Genomic DNA, 22,999 nt, shown 5'->3' on the forward strand with positions numbered 1-22,999 from the left:
TGTCCTGACTGTTGATGAACAATTTAATACTCTTTTGTTCTACTTAATACTATTGGTTGAACTCTGTAATTAACACACAATTATTCTTGTGTTGAAACTTAACTGAAAAGTGATCCCTGTTAAATATAAGAGTGGGAATAAGAGAGGGAGGGGACGTACAATTTGGGACATGCTCAGTCAGACTTGCCCCAAATGGTAGAGTTAGCAACATGCCAGGGGATTCCAATTCAATCCCATCAAGGTGGAATGGACCAATGCCATCTCACTAGTCCCAGTGATCAATTGCTGTTCACCATTGATCATAATGATAGGACTAAGAGTAAAAGGGATCACATAAACAAGACTAGTGTCTGCTAATACTAACTGATAGAATCAAAAAGGGAGAGAACGATCCAACATGGAAAACGGGATACACAGCAGACTCATAGAATGGCAGATGTCCTAAATAGCACTCTGGCCTCAGAATCAGCACTTAAGGCATTCGGATCTGGCTGAAAAGCCCATGAGAGTATTTTAGGCATGGAAAGCCAAGACACTGTGGCAAAAATAAAAAATGACCTAAATGAAAGATCTCTGCGAGTGAGATCCCAGTGGAAAGAATGGGGCCATCAAAGAAGGAGGTACCTTTCTCTGAAGGGAGGAGAGAACTTCCACTTGGACTATGACCTTGTCTAAATATGATCAGAGTTGGCGAACCCAAAAGGCTTCCATAGCCTTGGCAACTCATGACAAGAGCCTAGGGTGATGACTGACGCCATAAACAAGAGTGTCAATTTGTTAAGTCAACAACAGCAATCACTGTGCACTTACTCCTCATGTAGTATCTCTGTCCTTAATGTGCTGTACATTGTGATTTAATGCTATAACTAGTACTCAAACAGTATTTTTCACTTTGTGTTTCTGTGTGGGTGCAAACTGTTGAAATCTTTACTTAATATATGCTAAATTGATCTTCTGTATATAAAGATAATTGAAAATGAATCTTGATGTAAATGGAAGGGGAGAGGGTGTGGGAGAGGGGAGGGTTGCGGGTGGGAGGGAAGTTATGGGGGGGAGCCATTGTAATCCATAAGCTGTACTTTGGAAATTTATATTCATTAAATAAAAGTAAAATAAAAAGAAAACACAATTCTAAGCAAGAATATCCAGTCACAAAGAACCACACAGTATACCATTTATATGACATGACAAAAATAAAAAATTCATAAACATAAAGTACATTAGTGGACACCTAAGACTTCGAGGGAACAGGAAGATTGGTAGTGACAGTGAAAGGGTGTAGATTTTGAAAATTTCTACATTTAGTTGTGGTGATAAATTTACAACTCTGAATACCCTAAAACCACCAACCTATAAAAATATAAAGCAATTAGGAATCTAATAGTGTCTATCATATCCCTACGGTGGCAAATACATATTGAATTCATCTAGACCATACATGGTATGACTGGGATCACACAAAAGAGAATCATAAAGTAAACTGGGTGTCTCAGCTTCTAGTCAACAATTTACCCACCAGATGCTATGCAGTACGGAAGAGCTCAAATCCTTAGTCATTTTATGCATTTAGTAAGCGTCCATGCCAAATGTCTACACAGTTTTCCTCTACACATTGTTATCCTGATAAACCCTGAAAAGAGCTGAAAATGATGAAAAGGTCTCATTTATTAAAGATGGGAACATTTGGGGCAGAGAGGTGATCTATAAATAGTCCATTTCCTAAATATATAATTATTTCTCTACATGCTATATGCTCTTAACTAAATGTTAATCTCTTTAAGAGTGGATATCATGTCCTCTATTACCTATAGCAAACGCATTACAGATTCACTGTACATCCTTTACTTTGCTTTGATTAGAATAAACAAACATGGAAGAAACATCATAAAATTCATAGGGGTTCTATTTTCTACTCCTTCATATTTATTTTGTTTATAAGTCAAGACCTGAGATTTTCCTATTGCAATAAAAAATGATCAGATGACTCTCCACTCAGTATTGGATTCTCAAGTTCCATTAGAAACTTGCTGGGGATGTAAGAGAGGAAAGCTTCAGATGGCTCTGTGTGGCCACATAAAAGTGTTTTAAAATATTTCCTAAAATAAGTTTTTTAACCCCACAAATGGCCACTATGGCCGGCACGCTGCGCCAATCCAAAGCCAGGAGCCAGGTGCTTCTTCCTGGTCTCCCATGCAGGTGCAGGGCCCAGCTACTTGGGCCATCCTCCACTGCCTTCCCGGGCTACAGCAGAAAGCTGGCCTGGAAGAGGAGCAACCAGGACAGAATTTGGCGCCCCGACCAGGACTAGAACCCGGGGTGCCGGTGCTGCAGGCGGAGGATTAGCCTAGTGAGCCGCAGCGCCGGCCAGAAACACAGAGTTTTAAGATTTGGCAAGGAGAACAAACATATTTGTTAAGGGATGACCACTCAACATGCACTATCTTCTTTACTCTTTTTTTTTTTTTAGATTTATTTTATTTATTTGAAAGTCAGAGTTACAGAGAGAGGTAAGAGAGAGAGAGAGGTCTTCCATCTGCTGGTTCACTCCCCAGATAGCTGCAACGGCCAGAGCTGCGCGATCCGAAGCCAGGAGCCTCTTCCAGGTCTCCCACGTGGATGCAGGGGCCCAAGGATTTGGGCTATCTTCACTGTTATCCCAAGCCATAGCAGAGAGCTGGATTGGAAGAGGAGCAGCTGAGACTATAACCGGCACCCATATGGGATGTCAGCACTTTATGTCAGGGCTTTAACCCGCTGCACTACAGCGCCGGCCCCAGCTATCTTCTTTACTCTTTAGTAACCCTGCAAAATATATTACTATCTATATTGTGTGCGTGTTTCTAATTTTTTATTTACATAAGGTGAACAAATTTCATGTATTTCATACATACAGATTTAGGAGTACAGTGATACTTCCCATCTTACCCTCCCTCCCACCCAGACTCTCACACTTCCTTCCCTGTCCTTTCTTATTCTTTTAATTTTTATAATGAGATACTTTCAGCTTATATTATAATCATAAGATTAACCCCCCACTGAGTAAAGAATTCATCAGGGGCCAGCATGGTGGCCTAGTAAGTTAAGCCCCTAGCTGGACACCAATTCAAGTCCCAGCTGCTCTACTGCCCATCCAGCTCCCTACTAACGGCCTGGGAAAGCAGTAGAAGATGGCCCAAGTACTTCGGCCCCTGAATCCACATGGGAGACCATTGGCTTTGGATAGGCCCAGCTCCGGCCACTGGGGCATTTGGGGAGTGAACCAGAGGATGGAAGACCCCTCTTTCTCTGTCTCTCCCTCTCTGCCTTTAACTCTGCTTCTCAAATAAGTAAATCTTAAAAAAAAAAAAAAAGAATTCAAAAATAGTAAGAAGAAAAAAGCACTGTTCCTCAACACTAGAGACAAGGGCTGTAACCAACTGAGGTTCCAACACACTAAATAACTTGTGTCACAAAGCTAGAAATGCAACCCCAGCCTCTACCAGTCTGAAGCTTATTGTTCTTTCTACTATTTATAATAGCCGTTCCACATGCTTCTTACTTCTCCTTTGGGAAGTTCTCTTCTGCATTCATTGAGAAGAATTTGAAGATCTATATTTCACTGGCAGACATTTGTATGGCCCTCATACCAAGGAGGCCCTCTCAACTCCACAAGGCCAGCAGGTCAAGGACACAACCTTTCCATGATTGTGAAGCTGAGACTTGGCTTGAAGCCCAAAGCCCACAAAATGAGAGCCTATGCCTCTTCCAGCATACAGAACACTCTTGAACTAACTTACACCTCTCACAGGCACACACACTACTTTGTTTCCTCTGGGCTGATCTGAAAATAGCCAGTACATCATGCTGACAGCCCCACAAAAGGATCAGGGTTCATCATACCCTTTGAGGCTGACAGCAAATTTAACCACTAAACTTTCACATATGCTTCAAGCATCAATTAATAAAAGAAAAATCTGCATCTATCCAAGAAAAAATGTGAAAAAGAAACAGAACTGTTAATACTCATAACTATTGAGAAATGGAAAGACACTCTGCTCCAATCATGTTGGTCTATGCACTGATTCTTCCCCCCATTAAAAGTGCATTTTCCTATATTTCCTTACCTCTGTGACTGTGCACATTACTTCTCCTGCTTGATAGACTTTTCTCCTTCCCTTACCTGCTGGAATTCTGCCTGTTCTTCTAATGATCTCTCTATGTGGTCTTCCTTAATCACCAACCTAATGTACTGGATTCGGTGAACTTAACACCTTTATGTAATTCTGAAATTAGCTGCACACTGCCTTGTAACACCATACTAATATTTCTTTATTATTAGTTCATTTTTATTCTTTGGCTTTTTATATAGTCATGCCTTGCTTCCCACATCGAGCTACACTGTAAGTCTTCAGACAATTTTGGTTTTTTTATTCCTCCACAAAACCTGGCATAGCACCTAGAACAAAAGGTACTTCATAAAAATTTTCAATGGAGTAATAAGAGGAATTAAAATTGTTTAGGTTACCCAATTATTACTACTTTGACTCCTGTTTAATTTTTTTTAATTTGATCCTTCTCAAAATCCTATATGAAAATGCTTGAACTCCATAGTACAGCCATGTTTCTTAAACATAAAGCTCATTGCCTATGAAGACTTTAGTTCAAGTTTTTCAACATGGCATTGAATACTTGAAATCATCTGGGTTCTCCTTGCCTCTGTAATACCACCCCTCACTGGCCATCTGAAACTCTCATCTCCTTCCTCACACTTTTATGTTCTAACCATTTACCTGCCCCTCTATTCCTTGTAAAATCACATCCTGTTCACCCTGTCAAATACCTGCTCATGGTTTTTCCCCTTATATAACTAGCATCCTTTTTGAAGCTGTTCTTGGCTCTCACATACCTCACTAGAACTGACCAGTCTTAACTTCATTCCCTGCATACAAACTTGTAGCATTGCATCTACAATACCAGTTATGTGATCCTTGGGATAAAAATTCTGTATTGTTCACCTTAATATTCCCAGTATGAAATACAGTTCCCATGTAAAGAAACATACAATAAATGTTTGTTGAAGCTTACTAAATACAACTAGTTAACTTGAATCGTGATCTGAAGGTGATGGATAAAATGTGGTTTTATCTGAACAAAGTCTATGAGAACCTAGGCAAGAGACACTCATGAATGTTCCTTGGAGTGCAAAATAAGGAAGCCACCTTGTCCAAAGAAAATTTTTTTCTTTTTTTAAAATATTTTATTGAAATACAGTATACATGCTGAAAAATGCACGTAAGTGTACAGATAAGTGAGTTTTCTTCATCTAATCACACTCATAACCAACACTAAAATTAATAAAAATATACAAAATAAATTCTTAGCACAAAGCAAATTCATTACCGTGCTCAATAGAAACAAGGCCTCAGCCAGTTGAATGTCCCCACGGAGCTACATCTCTAAACTGCAAGTCATCTCGCATAGTCCATTAACTCTAGTAGATTCTCAAACATTAGAAAGAGCTTTCTTACCTGTGTTCCAGTTCTCGAATAGACAGTATCACTCCTGAGGTCGACGGCTTCTGCTGGACAGTGGCTAGAAAGGTGAACTCACTCTTGTTCCGGAACAGCTGAATTAATTTCTCACTCACATGAGGGGCTGCATGAATCTCTCTTTCTGTATCTAGGAGTCGAGAGGAAAGAGCAGGAGAAATGGGAGGGAAGAAAGAAGAAAGGAGAAGAAGGATAGAAAAGAAATACAGAAACAGAAACAGGAGACAGAATATCAGAAAGAAAAGGAGAAAAGATCCACAGTTAGAAATGTCAGGTCCACAGGATCCAGATTGCAATTTTATCTTCCCCTCCTATGAACAGTTTTCCTGTTCAGGCACCATTCACTACTCCATACAGCCGCACCCATTCAGCACAACACCCAGAAATGCTATCTCTGTCACCATGCCCACTTGTCACTTTGACAAGATCACAATTGGCCAGACAGTGATTTTTCTGACAGGAGTTTTGACTGGACAGTGAGCAATTCAGCCAGCTGCAAACAGATTAAGTTGCTATAAATCAGGTGAGAGGCAGTCAGATAAATGAAGTCCTAAATTCACAGGATCTTGGGTCTAGCAGCCCAAATGCCATTCAGCAGCCTCCAATTTCACATTACCCATGGACATGTTCTCCCCACCTCCCACCCCTGTACCACAATACATCTGGGAAACCTGCTCTGGTCTTATATCTAGAAGATATTTACAAGTGCTGACTATGCCAAGTGCCTCTACCTCTGTACAGCAAGGAAAAATCAGGCTCATGGTCCCTAAGTATGCCTGGAATATACCTGAAAACATGCAAGAGATAACCTTCCTCATGAAATATTTATTAAAGTGGAGACTAATTCAGGTAGCCTACAGGTAGGTGTATAAATCCAGGTAATCCTGCTATTGGATGGGAATCTTTCTTTCTCCAACACTGGCATTATGGGAGATATCCATCACTTCATATTCAGGGTCACCCCTGTCATTATAAACTGAATTTTAACTTATTGTACTACACTACATTTCCTGGCATCAGAAAGGGGCACTAAGGGAGCACAGTCAAAGACTATTCAGAGGATGATAAAAGACCACCAAACGTGTGTTTGCTAGTCTCCTCTCACACCCTAATCACCTTCTCTGGCTATATGATAATTATTATATTTTTAAGACTGAATGAGGAACCTTTGAAAAACCTAGAACTTCCAAGATTGCATTACCCAAACAACATCACAGATTTGAATCTGAATCTTGAAGAAGCTCATCCTAAAGAGTGACTTCTAAGAAAGAAATCCTTGGGGGCAGTGCTGTGGCACAGCAGATAAAGCTTCCACCTGTGGTGCCTGCATCCCATATGGGCACCAGTTGAGTCCCAGCTGCTCCACTTCTGATCCAGCTCCCTACCAATGTACCTGGGAAAGCAGCAGAAGATGGCCCCAGTGCTTGGGCCCCTACACCCACTTGGGAGACCTGGAAGAAGCTCTTGACTCCTAGATTCAGATCAGCCCAGCTCTGGCCATTGTGGCCATTTGAGGAGTAAACCCATGAATGGAAGATCAATAGATCTCTCTCTCTTTCTCTCTCTCTCTCTTCCTCTCTCTCTCTCTCTAACTCTGCCTTTCAAACAAATAAAGAAATCTTTTTTAAAAAGAAAAAAAATCCTTGAATTTTGGACCTTGGGTCTCAGTCTTCCCATCTGCAAAATGAAAGGGTTATGAAGCAATCTCTCAGAGCCTGTCCAGCTTATCCTGCTATAATTCTATAATCTATTGCCTTAAGTTTATAGAACAAAAAAAGAGCACCACATGGGGCCGGTGCTGTGGCACAGCAGGTAAAGCCGCTGCTTGCAGTGCTGGCATCTCATATGGGCACTGGTTCAAGTCCCAGCTAATACACTTCCCATCCAGCTCTCTGCTATGGCCTGGGAAAGCAGTGGAGGATGGCCCAAGACCTTAGGCCCCTGAACCCACATGGGAGAACTGGAGGAAGCTCCTAGCTCCGGGCTTCGGATCAGCACAACTCCAGCCATTGTGGCCAATTAGAGAGTGAACCAGCGGATGGAAGACCTCTCCCTCTCTCTCTCTCTCTCTCTCTCCCTCTCCCTCTCCCTCTCCCTCTCCCTCTCCCTCTCCCTCTCCCTCTCCCTCTCCTTCTCTCTCTGTGTAGCTCTTTCAAATAAATAAATAAATCTTAAAAAAAAAAAAAGAGCACCACAGTATTTGCCAGCTGTAAGTCTAGGCCACAGATGGTAGAAAGCAAGGTGGGTCCTCTACCATGGAGGCACTCAACCCAAGCAGCATACTCCACCAGCATAACACCTACCTGCATGACAATTGCTCCTCTGACCAAAAGATGGCCTTCACTATTCTCCTCCATCGGGGGCAACTGTCAACTTTTGTCAAGGAATGAGATAACAGCCACTTTAAGAATACTTCCATACCTTCTACAAAATCCAACCAAGACTTTTCAGCATGATATTCAAAGTATACTCAATGTATGAAAAGTCGCTTTGTAAACTAGAAAGTATTAATGGATGTTTGTTAACATCATTTCTATTATCATTACTTCTAGGCAAAGATCCTCATAATAAATTTCACTTGGAATTTAATGCTCTTGAAATTACCCTGTGTTTGCTCTTTTTCCTTTTTCCTCCTTAATTCATTAATTAGAAGTCAACTGATTGATCTGTAGTGACTGCCTGGAAAACTTACTACAGTATTATTTTTTTAAAGATGTATTTATTTATTTGAAAGTCAGAGTCACACAGAGGAGAGGCGGAGAGAGAGAGGTCTTCCATCTGATGGTTCACTCCCCAATTGTCCGCAATGGCCAGAGCTGCACCGATCCAAAGCCAGGAGCCAGGAGCCTCTTCTGGGCCTCCCATGTGGGTGCAGGGGCCCAAGGACATGGGCCATCCTCTACTGCCCTACCAGGCCATAGCAAAGAGCTGGGTTGAAAGAGGAGTAGCCAGGACTAGAACCGGCGCCCATATGGGATGCCAGCACTTCAGGCCATGGCTCCAAACTGCTGCACCACAGTGCCAGCCCCAGTATTCTAAAGCTTGGGCCCAGTGAAAAGAAGACCATGACTGGGTCCAGTATTGTGGCACAGTGGGTTAAACCACCACTTAGAAAGCTGGCATTTCATACTGGAGTGCTGGTTTGAGCCTTGGCTGCTCTGCTTCTGATCCAGGTCCCTGCTAATGTGTCTGGGAAGCAGTGGATGATGGTTCAAGTACTTGGGCCCCTGCCACCCATGTGGAAGACCTGTACGGAGTTCCTTGCTCCAGACTTCAGCCTGGCCCACACCTAGCTGTTGCAGCCATTTCAGGAGTTAACCAGTAGCTGGAAAACCTTCCTTCCTCTTTCCTCGTCCCCACCTTTTTCTCTCTCTATGGCCGTGCCTTTAAAATAAAATAAATTTTAAAATATTAAAAAAGGAAATAAAAGAAGACCATGATCAATCAGCAATGCCTGATGAAGAAAAGGGGTATGAACATCATTTTTACTATTTTCAGAAAAATGCAATTAAAAATGTTGATTTTGGTACAAAAGTTTTGAAATCTATCCATCATTTTTAATCATACATATTTTCCATAAGTTTTTGAAGATCTCTCATATGCATGGATTTCAAAATTTTTTACACCAAAATAACCTTATTTTTTAATTCTTTTTTCCCCAAATTTTTTGAAGTATCCTTGTATGTTCCCCGAAAACTGCAATTTTCTCCTGGAGTTTCCAGTCTTGATAAATGGCAATACCTAGTTACTCAAACACAAAACCTAGATATTGACCTTGATAATTCCTATTTTCTCCACTCTCCCTAGCCAACCCAAACAAAAGTCAGAAGGACTCCTATGTCTGGAATCTATCCCCTTCTTCCTGACTCCATTCTTAGAACTCTTCTCTACGCCATTATCATCAAGGACATCTTTAACAGTTTCCCAACTACTCTCCCTGCTTCCCTACCATCTTCTCCTCCCCATCCTTTACAGAGCAGCATGGCGCACTTTGTAAGCCTAAGTGTGAATCATTTCAACCACCTGCTTGAAATGTTCCACTAGCTCCCCATTGTTCTTGGAATAAAACTCAGTCCCTACAGAATGACCTGAAAAGTCACACACAAACTGACCCTTGCCTCCCTCTGCCCCCATCTCAGTCTTCTTGGTTGCTGGAGAGAGTACACCAAGCTCACTCCCGCCTCCACCTCTGGGCTCTCCTCTGACCACATGCTCTTCTGTCACTTCTTCACATGCCTAGCTCCTCCTCCGTTAGCTCTCACTGTGAATTCAAGGCTCTTCAAAGCACACCCTGCATTAATGTCTCTCCAACATTCCACCCCGCTTATTTCCACATAGCTTTTCTTAATAGTTATTGAAATCAATTTATTATTTCCTAAAAACATCTATCACACCTTTGTTTACTGTTTCTTGCTTCGTGTTATATTTCCTCTCTTCCCACTAGACTATGCGCTTCATAAAGGCAAGCATACTTATTTATTCATCACTATATTTGCAATTCCTAGTGCCTGGCATAAAATAGTAATCCAATGAAAAATTATTAAGTTAATTGATTTTCCATTTATTTTTCTCATTTATATTGTTATCTTAGGTAGCCACCTATGTTAGAGTTAGAAAAACAGTATGACACTTTTTGGAGAAACCAAGAGATAAATGGACCTGTCTCAAATGTCAGCAGCTATAAAATTAAAGAAAACAACCTTTGGCACCAATTCAGTATCTCCTGTTTACAGGATACTCCATGTAACAGTCTGTTCTAGTTCTACTATACTTTAGCTCACTCAGCCCTCTTAGAAATGCAAACATTTATTCTGCTAGATTTTCTCATTTCTCTTTATAAATTATTGGCACATTGAAGGAAAGAGACCCCATTAGCACTCACCAGAGTGAAATTTAAGAAACATCTATATTGATATATTGAGACTTTATGAGCCTTCTCATTTTCAGAAAAGCATTTCAAGTAAACATTTACCATAATTCAGCTTCTAATAGAACACAAGAAAGTAACCCCACTTTCTACAACACAGAAGCAAGAACACTGGACCACATTTCAAGGACCTGAAACTATTCTGGGTTTTGCAGATTACTAGCTGTGTGTCCTTGGATAGGATGCTTTACCTCTCTGAATCTCACGATCCACATCTGAAAATTGAGAGGCTTGAATTCCACGATCTCTGAGTTCTTTGTTAGGCCTGATATCTCATTTCTGTTTATTTTTTATCCTACACCTAGCCACCTAACAAAGAGGGTACTATGGGTACTCCCCATTCATAAGACATTCAGATATATGATTTTCCTCCTCTTTCGACTTTCCAAATCAACAAAAATCATAAAGTTGTCAATTACTATAAATAGTGATATGCCACCAATTTGTAGCAGCCTGCCTTCTTTACTGGAGTTAAAAGAGGGACAAATAAAAACCAATTAATGAGAACCTATAGTGAATATTGTACTTCTACATTCAAACACTATAATTTGTGTTTGCTGTTATTACTTGACAGTATTCAATTCTGCTAAAGAGAACAAGAAAAACAAGTGGAATGTATATAGCTCATAAGAATTGTTAAATATAGATGGCAAGTTAGAAAACTGTGAAATGTGTTAAATGTAGAATAAGTGGAAGATAAGTGTGAACATAGTGAAAAAGGACTGAATAAGAATGTTACATAATGCTACTAATCACACCACCTTCAGAATGACAGTTATGACATCTCCAAATTCAACACCCATCATTGACATCCATAACTTCCCATTCTGGCTCCTCATGTATTCTCCTTAAGAAATGCTAATAAGGGGACTGGCGCTATGACACAGCGGGTTAACACCCTGGCCTGAAGCGCCAGCATCCCATTTGGGCACTGGTTCTATTCCTGGCTGCACCTCTTCGAATCCCACTCTCTTCTATGGCCTGTGAAAGTGGGAGACCCGGAAGAAGCTCCTGGCTCCTGGCTTCGGATCAGTGCAGCTCTGATCACTGCGGCCAATTGGGGAGTGAACCATCGAACGGAAGACCTCTCTCGCTCTGCCTCTCCTCTCTCTCTGTAACTCTGACTTTCAAATAAATAAATCTTAAAAAAAAAAAAGAAATGCTAATAAAACTCATACTGTTCTCCAAATTAACTAATGAACTACAGCTGTGACCAGGATTGCTTGCCCCTGAGTCTTTCCAAAAGAGAAAGCATGCTAGTGCCAGGCACCTTTCATAGGCCACACCCCTTTTTTTTTTTTTTTTTTTTTTTTTTTTTTTTTTTTGACAGGCAGAGTGGACAGTGAGAGAGAGACAGAGAAAGGTCTTCCTTTGCCGTTGGTTCACCCTCCAATGGCCGCTGCGGCCGGCGCACCGCGCTGATCCGATGGCAGGAACCAGGTACTTATCCTGGTCTCCCATGGGGTGCAGGGCCCAAGCACTTGGGCCATCCTCCACTGCCTTCCCGGGCCACAGCAGAGAGCTGGCCTGGAAGAGGGGCAACCGGGACAGAATCCGGCGCCCTGACCGGGACTAGAACCCGGTGTACCGGCACCACTAGGTGGAGGATTAGCCTAGTGAGCCGCGGCGCCGGCCCCTCCCAGATAGTTTTAATTGATTTAATAAGCCACATGTTGTAAGTATCTGAGTTGGTACTGCCTGTGAGGCTTTCCATTTTATAACATCTGGGAGTATACTTGAAGGTCATTTGCTACACAACAACCACTTAAGATGAACATTATACATTTTCCAAAAGGAGAGAAAAAGAATACAGTTTCAAATACTCAGAGGTTTTGCATTATCTAGTTAATAAGTGCTAAATCAGCACAGGGTTAAGTGCTTTTTCTTTCCTGGGATGAAACCACTCTATCCAGTCATTTTTAAAGAACGATAAAAAATGTAAAGTGATAATTAAATATCAGCAAAAAAAAAAAAGTGCTGGGTGAAGGAAGGAGACTGGAGAGTGGAGAAGGAATGAAATTCAATGAAGTTGTTCACACACTCTTCTCTAATACAGAAGCAACTTCGCTGTCCAGAGGGAAGACAGGGTCAATTTCATTGCCAGCAGATACCTGTGCTTCCTTTGTGTGAGGCACTGTGCTGGGCACTGGGGAGATGAAAATAAAAATGCAATTTCTACTCTGAAGGCTAGACACAGAAGCAAGACAGTTTCCTAGTGACAACCAGTACACAGAGAGGCAGTGCATAAAGGACAGGCGAGGCCCCTGGAGGCTGGGAATGACATCACAGAGGATGCATCGTTGAACTTGACTCTTAGAGAGATGAATAAGCATTTACCAGGCAGGGGACAAGGAGGGAAGAGGGCATTCATTGCAAGATTGCTGTGCGAATGTGAACACCCACATGTTTTACACTGTCCTGGCATTTTTCTTTCTCTGCAAGCATATCTCCCACTAAAAGTCCAGCAGCAGAAATAGATACTCAGCCTAATATTGGAGGTAATTCTCAGCCCCTGACTGACCAAGGGGCACCAGATTAACACAAACAGAGCAATAGGGAAATTCCATACCAGTGCATTAGCTAAGGATTGGTGAATCAACGTAGCAAAAGCAGCAGCAGCAGCCAGAAACATGACAAAAAAATAATAATCACAAGGCTGCCTACCTCAGTCTTAACTGATGGAGAATTCGGGTGATATTTTAGTAATTACTCTTGATACTGATATGGCACATCCTTCTAGTCTGAGCCCCTCCTAAGTTCATGGTAAGACTGACCCCAAAAGGGAAAGCAACACTTGTTAACTTGAAATGGTAGCTGATTTTTCATTTCTAAGTACAGAGGACATTTGCCAATTCACAATCACCAGTCATCCTTACACCAATTCCTGCTGTGGGGAGGGAGGGATACACATGTCCCACTGTTAGGTCTTGTGGCCCTTCTTTGAGGATGTCAGATGTTATTGATCCAAGCAGCTTCAAAGCAGCAAAAATCACAAGCGGAAAGCAGTGGGGACACAAGGAGACTCCCAGTTAATGTATAAGGGATTCCATCTCCACTAACAAATCCACAATAACATTCTATTAAATCTCCATTAGCCCCAAAAGCCAGAATGATTAAAAAGCAAACACGTGCACCTTATTATAGTGCCAACACTCCACACGTGTCATCTTACTTAGGATAGCCTTAGGAGGAGACAAAGTTAGTTGCACTTTACAGATGAGAGAACCATGGCTTCCAGAATCGCAATAATATTCTAAAGGACATTGGGCTAGGAGCTGTGGTACTGAAAGTCCAATCTGGAAGGCTACATCATTAATTGTGCTGCATTTGTGGCTTACTAGCATTTGTGAGCTCACTTCTTAACACAGGTGGAAAAGGGATAAATCCCCATCATATACCTGGTGCCAGAAACTTTCTATTCACTGAGGATATATTGAGTGAATTGAGTAAATAAATGAATTTGTACACCCTCACGCGGCAGATATCAATATCTTCCATTTTATAGGCGGAGAAACTGAGGCACAGAGAAGTCCCACAACTTGTTCAGGGTCACACAGTGAGTGAGTAGAGATGAATTTGTCTCCTGCTTGACAGGGTTGATGGTGAACCTCTGCCTTTGCTTCACCCTCCGCTCTTTCTTCCTTCCCACTGCCCTCACTCCTGCAGTCCAGGAGTCCAAGCCTCATTTCCCTTCTTCCTACAGTCATATTCCTCCTCACTTTGGTACATTTCCCTCTGTGGTGACCTCTCTCTCCTTTCTCACCTTTTTGGGCTCCAGCTTAATTGTCACTCCTCAGACAAGCTTTCTCTGACCACCCTAGGTCAGCTTAGGTTTCCCTGATTTGTCTTAATTGCTCTATAATAATCACCGAGTTTTGCATATGCAATTATTTTATCATTATAACTATCTTGTCTGTTAGGTTATAGAATGCATAAGCAATTATTTACCAATATATACCCCATACCTAATACAGTACCTGACACATGATGCCACCTCAACCATGAGGTTCAACTAGGATAGAAACTTACATGTTTATTGCATTAATAAATAATATCGTGACTCCAAAATATGGAACACAATAAAAACGTTCCCGAAGTATAACCCCAACCTGTTAAGAAAAATATATTAAAATAATGATCTGCCTAAGGAATAACAAAGCCAGCTAAAGTGTTCCCAACTCTTCCATTAAGGCATTAAACTTTAGGGACATGGGAGATTAATCAATGTTTATAATTACTTTGTGACTCAATCAAGGGATTGACATTGTGGTATAGCAGGTAAAGCCACCACCTATGATGCTGGCATCCCACAGGGGCGCTGATTCAAGTTCCAGCCACTCCACTTCCCCAATCCAGTTCCCTGCTGATGCGCCAGGGAAAGCAGTGGAAGACTGCCCAAATCCTTGGACTCCTGAACTCACATGGGAGCCCCAGGAGAAGCTCCTGGCTTCAGTCTGGCCCAGCCCTGGCCATTGTGGCCATTTGGGGAGTGAACTAGTGGGTGGAAGACTTCTCTCTCACTTTGCCTTTCAAATAAATAAAATCTGAGGAAAAAAAAAAAAACAGATCAAAAGAGATACCAGTGCCCCCAGAATTTAGCGGACAGGCATTATAAGGCAGCTGACTTCTTATAAACATGTGACAGTACCAGTAAGGAACATCAACACATGCTGTCACCAATAAATTAACAAACTGTAGGCACTCCTCTTTATGTGGCCTCTCCACACCACCCCCTGGAGCTTATCAGCAAGCAAGCCCCACTCCCCTATCCTTCTATCACCATTCAGTTAGAATCCTGGGGATAAAGAAAGAGGTTTAAAAAAGAAAAAAAGAGGTTAAGTATAAATGCCAGTCCCATTTGAAATCATGAGAGAACAGAAAGACTGGCAAAAAGATTTTTATAATATGATCAAGTCTAAATGTATAGCAAAAAAGGTATCCAACAGTAGGGAATGGTTAAGTAAATTAGGGTATACACACCTAAAGAACAATTAGGGATAATGACAAAATCATTCCAAAGTCGTGAAAATAACATAGGACCTGTCTAAGCAATACTATCAAATAGGTACACAATTGCAGGAACAGTTTCATTTGAAGTATATATAAAATTCATATATACTTATATACTTTATATTTCTATAATATATATTTTATAATTTATATATAAAATTATACACAGCAGATAAATAGGAATGGCATTCAAACAACTGGGAGACAACATGCATGAAATTTTTCTTATTTTTCTTATTTCCAGACATCGGAATTTTCCGAATCTTTCCCAAGAGTTATTGTAAAGAAAAACCAAAAACTTTATGCCTAAATGTAAAATTACATTATAGAAATGGGGGAGAAACCAGAAGGCCATGGTATAAAAGAAGAAAACAAGCAATAATCACCTCATTTTCAGTCACATAATCATGTATCCTTAATCAGCGAAGACAACAGAATCTGCCTCCAGCCAACCTCAGCGGGGTCCTGCTTCCGGTGGAATATCACGCCTCTTCATGGAAGCAAGCAGGCTGCTCCCAATTTTCAGCTGTTTGAACCCACTGCTTATGCCCGTATTTACGACAGTTCGGAATGATGGGGTTGGGTATCTTGGAACTAATTAGCAGTCAGGCCCCGTCAGGTGTCATGTTAACTTGACTGGCAAGTGTCTGACAACCCCAAGGATGTGTCCAGCACACAGCGTATTTAATTCTACCCATAAAAAGTTACTGGGCACAAGCAAGGGCATTATTTCTAACAAAGTGTTTTCTCCGGGTATGTGGGCTGTGCCAGGCCATCTTGTGGGAAGAGCTGACGCCCGCGGCCCTCTGTGGAGCCACCATCCCGCCTGGGAACCCACGGGAAGGCTTCAGCTGCACGGTCACCAACCGACTCCACCGGTTATTTGACGACGAATCGGGCCCCTTCGAGGTGCTGAAGGCAACAGAGAATAAGAAAAAAGAAGCCGGCGGGGACTGCGCTGGGGGCCCCCCGGGGCAAAGACCGCAGCTCAGGCCGCGGCCCAGACCAACTCCAACGCAGCAGGCAAACAGCGGCGTAGAGTCCCAGAAAGACAGAGGTGAAGGCCATGGTTTGCCAGGAGGTGGGTGTGGGGCAGGCTCCACACACTGGCAATGTCTTCTGAGGAAGGACCTTCCAGAAAGGTCTAGGGCTGGGACCCAGCACCCAGGCAACAGGCGGCACCTAGCTCCGCTAGGGTGCGAGGCAGGCAGCGAAGCTCTGCCCGGCAGGAGCCCGGGCGGCCTGAGCGCTCTTAAAGCCACAGTCTCCAGAAAGACCGCAATAACCCAACCCGCTGCCTCCCAGTGTGGGCCTGGCTGACTAGACAAGAGGAACGCCACCGCCAGTAGCGCTCAAGAAAGAAGGAATGAGACCTGTTGGGAGAAGACCTGATCAGCAACTTCAAGGTCAGGGAAAATAACTGATAGACCAGAAAGGGGATCACCTCGTGAAAGATCTGAAAAGCCACTGGGAGAAAAGGGTGCAGGGGGCGAGTTTTCAGTTCATAGGCCTATAACTGACCATCTATCGGAGGCCGTGGTGGTCTTGCAAGAGGTCGAGGGGGCCATGGACGTCAAGAGGGCGGAGGAGACAGATTTGATTCTTGCATCAAACGTGAATTTGATAGGCATAGTGGAAGTGACAGACATGGTCTGAAGCACCAGGACAAACGTGGAAGGGGCAGATCTCACTCCTAGAGAGCTGTCAAGGATGAATTAACTGACTTGGGTCAATCAAATGTGGCTGAGGAAACACCCGAAGGTGAAGAACATCCAGTGGCAGACACTGAACATAAGGAAAACGAAGTGGAAGAGGTAAAAGAAGAGGAGCCAAGAAGAGATGACTTTGGATGAGTGGAAGGCAATTCAGAATGAAAACCGGGCAGCAGCAGAATTTAATATCCAGAAACCAAATGAAGGTGCTGATGGGCAACAGAAGAAAGGATTTGTTCTTCATAAATCAAAGAGTGAGTAGGCTCATGCTGAAGACTCTGTTAGGGACCATCATTTCCGGAAGCCAGAAAAGGATATAATGTCTCAGCTGGAGATCAATTTTGGAGACGTAGGCCACCCAGGACACGGTGGCAGGGGAGGGCGAAGTGGACATGCGTGTGGTGGATGTTGGAACCGTGGCTGCAGGATTGACAAGTCCAGTGCCTCTGCTCCTGGCATTTCCAGCTCTGGCTTAACTGGATGCCATGACAACCCCGGCTCAATTGGGGACCCTCCTGTTCAAAGCTCGTGCATGCTTAAGGATCCCAAATGACTAAGAAAAAGAGTGTCATTCACACCATTCACACCTAAAGACTGAATTGTATCTGTTTTGAAAATGAACTTTTCTCACTACACAGAAGTAACAAATATGGTAGTCTTGTTTTTAGAAATGTAGTGGTAGCAGGGATTTTTCGTAATTTCAGAGATTATGCATTCTTCATGAATACTTTTGTATTGCTGCGTGCAAATGTGCATTTCCAAATTTGAAATATAGGTGTGAACAGTGTGCACCAAAAAAAAAAAAAAAAGAAAGAAAGAAAAGAAAAGAAAAAAGAAAGCTATGTGAGTACTCCTTGTCCCTCCCTCAGAGAACTACTACAGAGATGGAAACTATTCAGTTGCTTGGTTCAGAGGCATAGGAAATGTTGCCTTGCTCAAGAGGCACTGCAAAACTATAATAACCTGGAGCAGGACCAAGGAATGCCTCCTCAAGGACTGTTCTTTCAAATAAGGGACAATGTATGGTAGTCATTAGGAAATTAGGCTCTGAAACCCAATTACCTGGTTCAGATTCCAGCTTCACCTCTTACCAGATATGTGACCTTGGATGAGAAAACCTCTCTCTGCCTCAATTCCTTCATCTGTAAAATGGGACTAAAACTGCATCCATCTTATGGGGAAAAAATGAAGATTAAATCAATTAATTCATGTTAAATTTTAAAAGTGTCCACTGCCTAAGAAACACATGACTCTTAATATGGGACACAAGAAAACACTATTTATGGATTTCCTAATCCCCAAACAAAAGAGAATCTGTCAACTTCTCTGTTCTGCTCTAATGCCAGGTCTCTCCTACCTATGGAGAACCCCTCCTCGAAAGTCCGTACAACTTCATGTATTGAGAGTGCAATCTCTAGCCTGCTTAAAAAGTGTGGAGCAGTGGGCTGACCTAATTATAATTAGTTCCCTTTTGTACACAATCTTAATTCTCAGGCACAAAAGAGACATTTAAAATGCTGTGTTGGCCTCGACCTTGCCACATCTACTCAGATTCAATAGTAAACAGTAGGGCATCATGTTCAACTGCCAAGCTCTCTAATTTATGATTATTCATTATAAATCATTTTTACATGTAGCTTCAAATGCTGTTTTTCAAGAATAAAAATCTGCCTGCATTGAAATGCACAGTCATTTTAATATGCAAACCTCCTACAGAGATGATGTCTCATTTTAATTATTGTTTCGGTTTAATGGGTTTTCATTAAATTAGAAGATGGAGCAATTACTGGGGTGAACAGCTAATGTTTTAAAGGTAAGCTCCTGTGACTCTGTGGGCAAAAAGACAGCTATAGCACAGACAAGCAAAAAGTAATTCCTCTCCTGGATCAGCTTTTATTCAACCCAATAGAAAACAGCCCTGGCCACTGCATTACCCAGCTTCACAACAGAGCTGGCACCCTCTTTGTGACAGACACACAGCTCTAAGCATGTGCTTAGCTAGGGCTATCTTTTTATTATTTATTTATTTATCTGACAGGCAGAGAGAGAAAGAGAGAGAGCGCGCGCACTCCTATCCACTGTTCCACTGCCCAGAGCTGTGATAGCCAAGACCAGGTGAGGCCAAAGCTGGGAGCTAAGAACTCATTCCAGGTCTCCGGTGTGGGTGGCAGGGAAGCACTCTTATAGAGGTTGCAGGTATTTACTGACCAGGTCAAATATATGCCCTAACCTTGGGGCATCTCCATCACATAACTTTTCCACCAGAAACCCAGGCTCCCCGTCATCAGACAAGAAAGTACTTTTAAAAACCTGCAGCCTGCAAAGTGAAATGTCAAATCACAGGGAGATACTCCCGATGAAAATGTCTTCTCTTACATACACAAGTAATTTGGTATGCTTAGTGGATTAACGTCTGACTTCCCACCCCTGGGAAACTGGTCTGACGTTAGTACAGCAGGCAATGACCAAAATCCTATTAATTAGCCACAGTCCCAGGCTCAATGAGAAATGACTTTGGTGGCCTCAGCAATATTTCACCCCAGAAACTGTACAAATTTGGCACTCAGGGACCAAGAGGGCAGCATTACCTCAGACAGGGGTGAAGGAATGAATGTGAAGTAGGGAACGAGTCGGGGATGAGAGGGAAAGTCAGCTGTATTGGGGTCTCAGAGGCCAGAGGTGAGGGACCTGACTCAGTGCTGCTGGGGTGAGGAGCCTGCACCTGCGGAGGAGGGGGGAGCTTGACAAACTTCCAAAGTGTAGTTTCTTTCTCTCCCAATGAGCTCAAGGAGAAAGAGAGGGAAGCCAGCGGGGGTCCCTCTGGGAGTAACCAGGCTATTAAGTTCAGGCAGCCTAGCTGCTATGTATATGCCAAGCAAATAGTGCAGGAGAGGGGGATGAAGAAATCGTAAAGCAGCAGGAACTAAATGCTGCATAAGTGCCCTCCTTGCTCGCCACCCCAAGACCAGCCGGATATTCCTGACATGGGGGAGAATGTGGAGTTCCTCACTAGAACGCTTTCTGCTCGGCTCCTTTATTTCCCAGTGTAAAAAGCACACCATCAGCTCTAGGATCACGTGCATTAATCTAATTACACGCCTTGTTAGCTAATTAGTTCCGGAGTCACTACTGGGGAGGTCTCTCTCACTATTTATCTATCTGTGTTGGCCACAGGGTTTCTGTGCTTTCAGGTTCCCAGGGAAACCAGGCAATTATTGGCCTTTTAACCCTGTGCTGAGAAGGGAGGGTGAAGCTTTCTGGATAGGAAACAGGTCACCTGAAACTTGAGGCTTTGAACAGACGCTCCAAGAACCGTGTGCATCTGGCCAGAAAGAGGCTATACGTGTGGTTTTTTGCAGACTTGCTGTTCTTTGAAATTGACTTCCTCTTGGAGGATTTCATAGCAACTGTATTGTTAACCATTAATGTCGTGGTTAACATGAAATCACTGGAGAAGCTCTTTGCTCCTGGAGCTCACAGTCAGTTGCTATCTGGGTGCAGGACCTTGCTGGATCAACCTCCTGCCCCTCTCCCTGGCCTTGCAAACAGAGCAACAACCAGAGGCTAAAATTATAATCCTCATTTACAGAAGCTTTTTAAAGAGAAATGAAAGTGTCAATTGGGAAGGAAATTGGTCTTTGATCATGATTTGCAAATAATTTAGCTCTTGTATGTCCTGGGGTAACAACACTGAGTCCATTTTCAATAAATTATTCCTTCAGTGTATTAAATACTGCCTTTGTGATAATTTATTTCAAAGAGTGTCTGGTAAGTTCCCAACGAGTCTTTGCCACTTGCGTATGACCTGACTTAGGCAGCAAATATTCCTGTGGGTTCCCTGAACTACACACACTGAAAGTGGTTGTTAGTTCATCCTGGGGCATCCTTAACAGGCTAGAAGTGAGCACTCTGAGTGCAGGATTGGTAGGTGCCGGGAGTAGAGCTGGGCACTGGTGAGGCTTTCCAAGAGGATCTAATATTTTTTTTGTTTGACAGGCAGATTTAGACACTGAGAGAGACAGAGAGAAAGGTCTTCCTTCCGTTGGTTCATCCCCCAAATGGCCACTACGGCCGGCGTACACCGATCTGAAGCCAGGAGCCAGGTGTTTCCTTCTGGTCTCCCATGCAGGTGCAGGGCCCAAGCACCTTGGCCATCCTCCACTGCCTTTCCGGGCCACAGCAGAGTACTGGACTGGAAGAGGAGCAACTGGGACAGAATCTGGTGCCCCAACCAGGTCTAGAACCCGGGGTGCCGGCGCTGCAGACAGAGGATTAGCCTAGTGAGCCATGGCACCTGTCATAAGGATCTAATCTTAACCATTCACCCACCTGGAATTCTGGCCACCTTTCCCATGTCTATCTATGTCCTGCCCATCCATTGAGGCCAAATCAATTCCTCCAACGTCAATAGGCTGTAGCACCCTAGCTGAGGATGACTTTCCATCTTAATTCCAAAATTCAATCATTTGTGCATTCAAAGGCATATTTGTAGAGAATGTTCTCTGTGAATTAGACAGGCTCAGTCTGGCAAGAAACATCTAGGCAATATTTTTGGCTACATTGCCATAGTTTATATTCTGCATTTGCCAAATGTAATGGTCAGATGGCAACCTGACCTCTTAATTACCTCTCAGCAACCTCCCAAATAGTGTCCTCTTATTTTTTTAACAAGATTTATTTATTTGAAATGCAGTGACACAGAAAGAGAGAGAGGCAGAGAGATAAGTCTTCCCCTGCTGGTTCACTCCCTAGGTGGTCACAACAGCCAAGTCTGGGCCATGCCAAAACCAGGAGCCAGGAACTCCATCAAAGTCTCCCACGTCAGTGACAGGAAACCAAGTGCTTGGGCCATCTTCCACTATCATTCCAAGGCACATTAGCACAGAGCTGTATCAGAAACAGAGTAGCTGGGTCTTGAACTGGCACCCAATACTTGATGTTGGCATCCCAAGTGGCAGTTCAACCTGCTGCACCACAATGCCAAACCTCTCTCCCTTCTTTTTGACACACTGCCCTTGTGGCACCACATTCTTCCGGCTTACTTTCCTACCTCTGAGCCATCTTGAGGCTCCTTCATGTGCCCTCCTCTGCCTTCTCACTAGGGTCAGAGAGCCTTGTAGAGCATATGTCCATCAGTACCCACCTCCATGGCCACCATGACCTGAATACTCTGGGCTATAACACTGCAGCAGCTGGCAACTAGCCACTTGCTCCACACATGTCTCTCTTTCTCTTTTCTGCCCTTTTCTCTTTTCCTTTCCTCTCTCATGTTCTATCTCACATAACAATCAGAGAATAGGGGAGATCTTTTCCAAACATAAATCACATCTTAGCAGTCATCTCAATCCCTTTAAATTCTTAAATAGCTGCCTGTGTTAGCTTCCTATGTAATAAATTACTGCAAATTTAGTGGCTTAAGGTATCGCAATCTCATTATATTACAGGTCTAGATACCAGGGGTCTAAAGTGGGCGTGTAGGCAGGGCAGGACTTCCTCTGGATGCTCTCGGAGAGAATCTATTTCCTTGCCATCTCCTGTTTTCCTTGACTCATGTTCCCTTCCTCCACCTTCAACACCAGCAGCATAAGATTTTATGATTTCTCCCTGCTTCCATATTCACTTCTCTATCCTTCAAATTTCTATCTGGGATCCAGGATAAGCTCTCCCAACGCAAAACCCTTAACTTAATCACATCTGCAAATTCCCCTTTACAGTTTAAAGTAACACACTCACAGGTTATGGAACAATGCTTAACACATGATAAGTATTCATCATTAATTATGTAAGTGGGGATGGGCATTTGGCTGTGGGTCAAAAACAAA

The 22,999-nt window shown here is 42.9% G+C and overlaps 1 protein-coding gene and 1 pseudogene across 3 annotated transcripts in view; one reads left to right on the top strand and one right to left on the bottom strand.

Annotated features, from left to right (window-relative positions):
* Positions 1–22,999, bottom strand: part of NELL1 (neural EGFL like 1) — a 1,048,233-nt gene that overhangs the window by 951,229 nt on the left and 74,005 nt on the right. For 2 of the 3 annotated variants that reach the window (XM_002708986.5, XM_002708985.5), the window contains exon 3: positions 5,508–5,658. In XM_002708986.5, the coding sequence (XP_002709032.3) occupies positions 5,508–5,658 (151 nt within the window). Of the gene's footprint in view, positions 1–5,507; positions 5,659–15,851; positions 16,694–22,999 lie in introns of those variants that run through there. The other variant, XM_051825007.2, reaches the window with a different exon arrangement.
* Positions 16,117–17,940, top strand: LOC108178013 (SERPINE1 mRNA-binding protein 1 pseudogene; annotated as a pseudogene).

The sequence above is a fragment of the Oryctolagus cuniculus genome, chromosome 1, assembly GCF_964237555.1.
Source record: "Oryctolagus cuniculus chromosome 1, mOryCun1.1, whole genome shotgun sequence".
In the NCBI taxonomy this organism is placed as follows: domain Eukaryota; kingdom Metazoa; phylum Chordata; class Mammalia; order Lagomorpha; family Leporidae; genus Oryctolagus; species Oryctolagus cuniculus.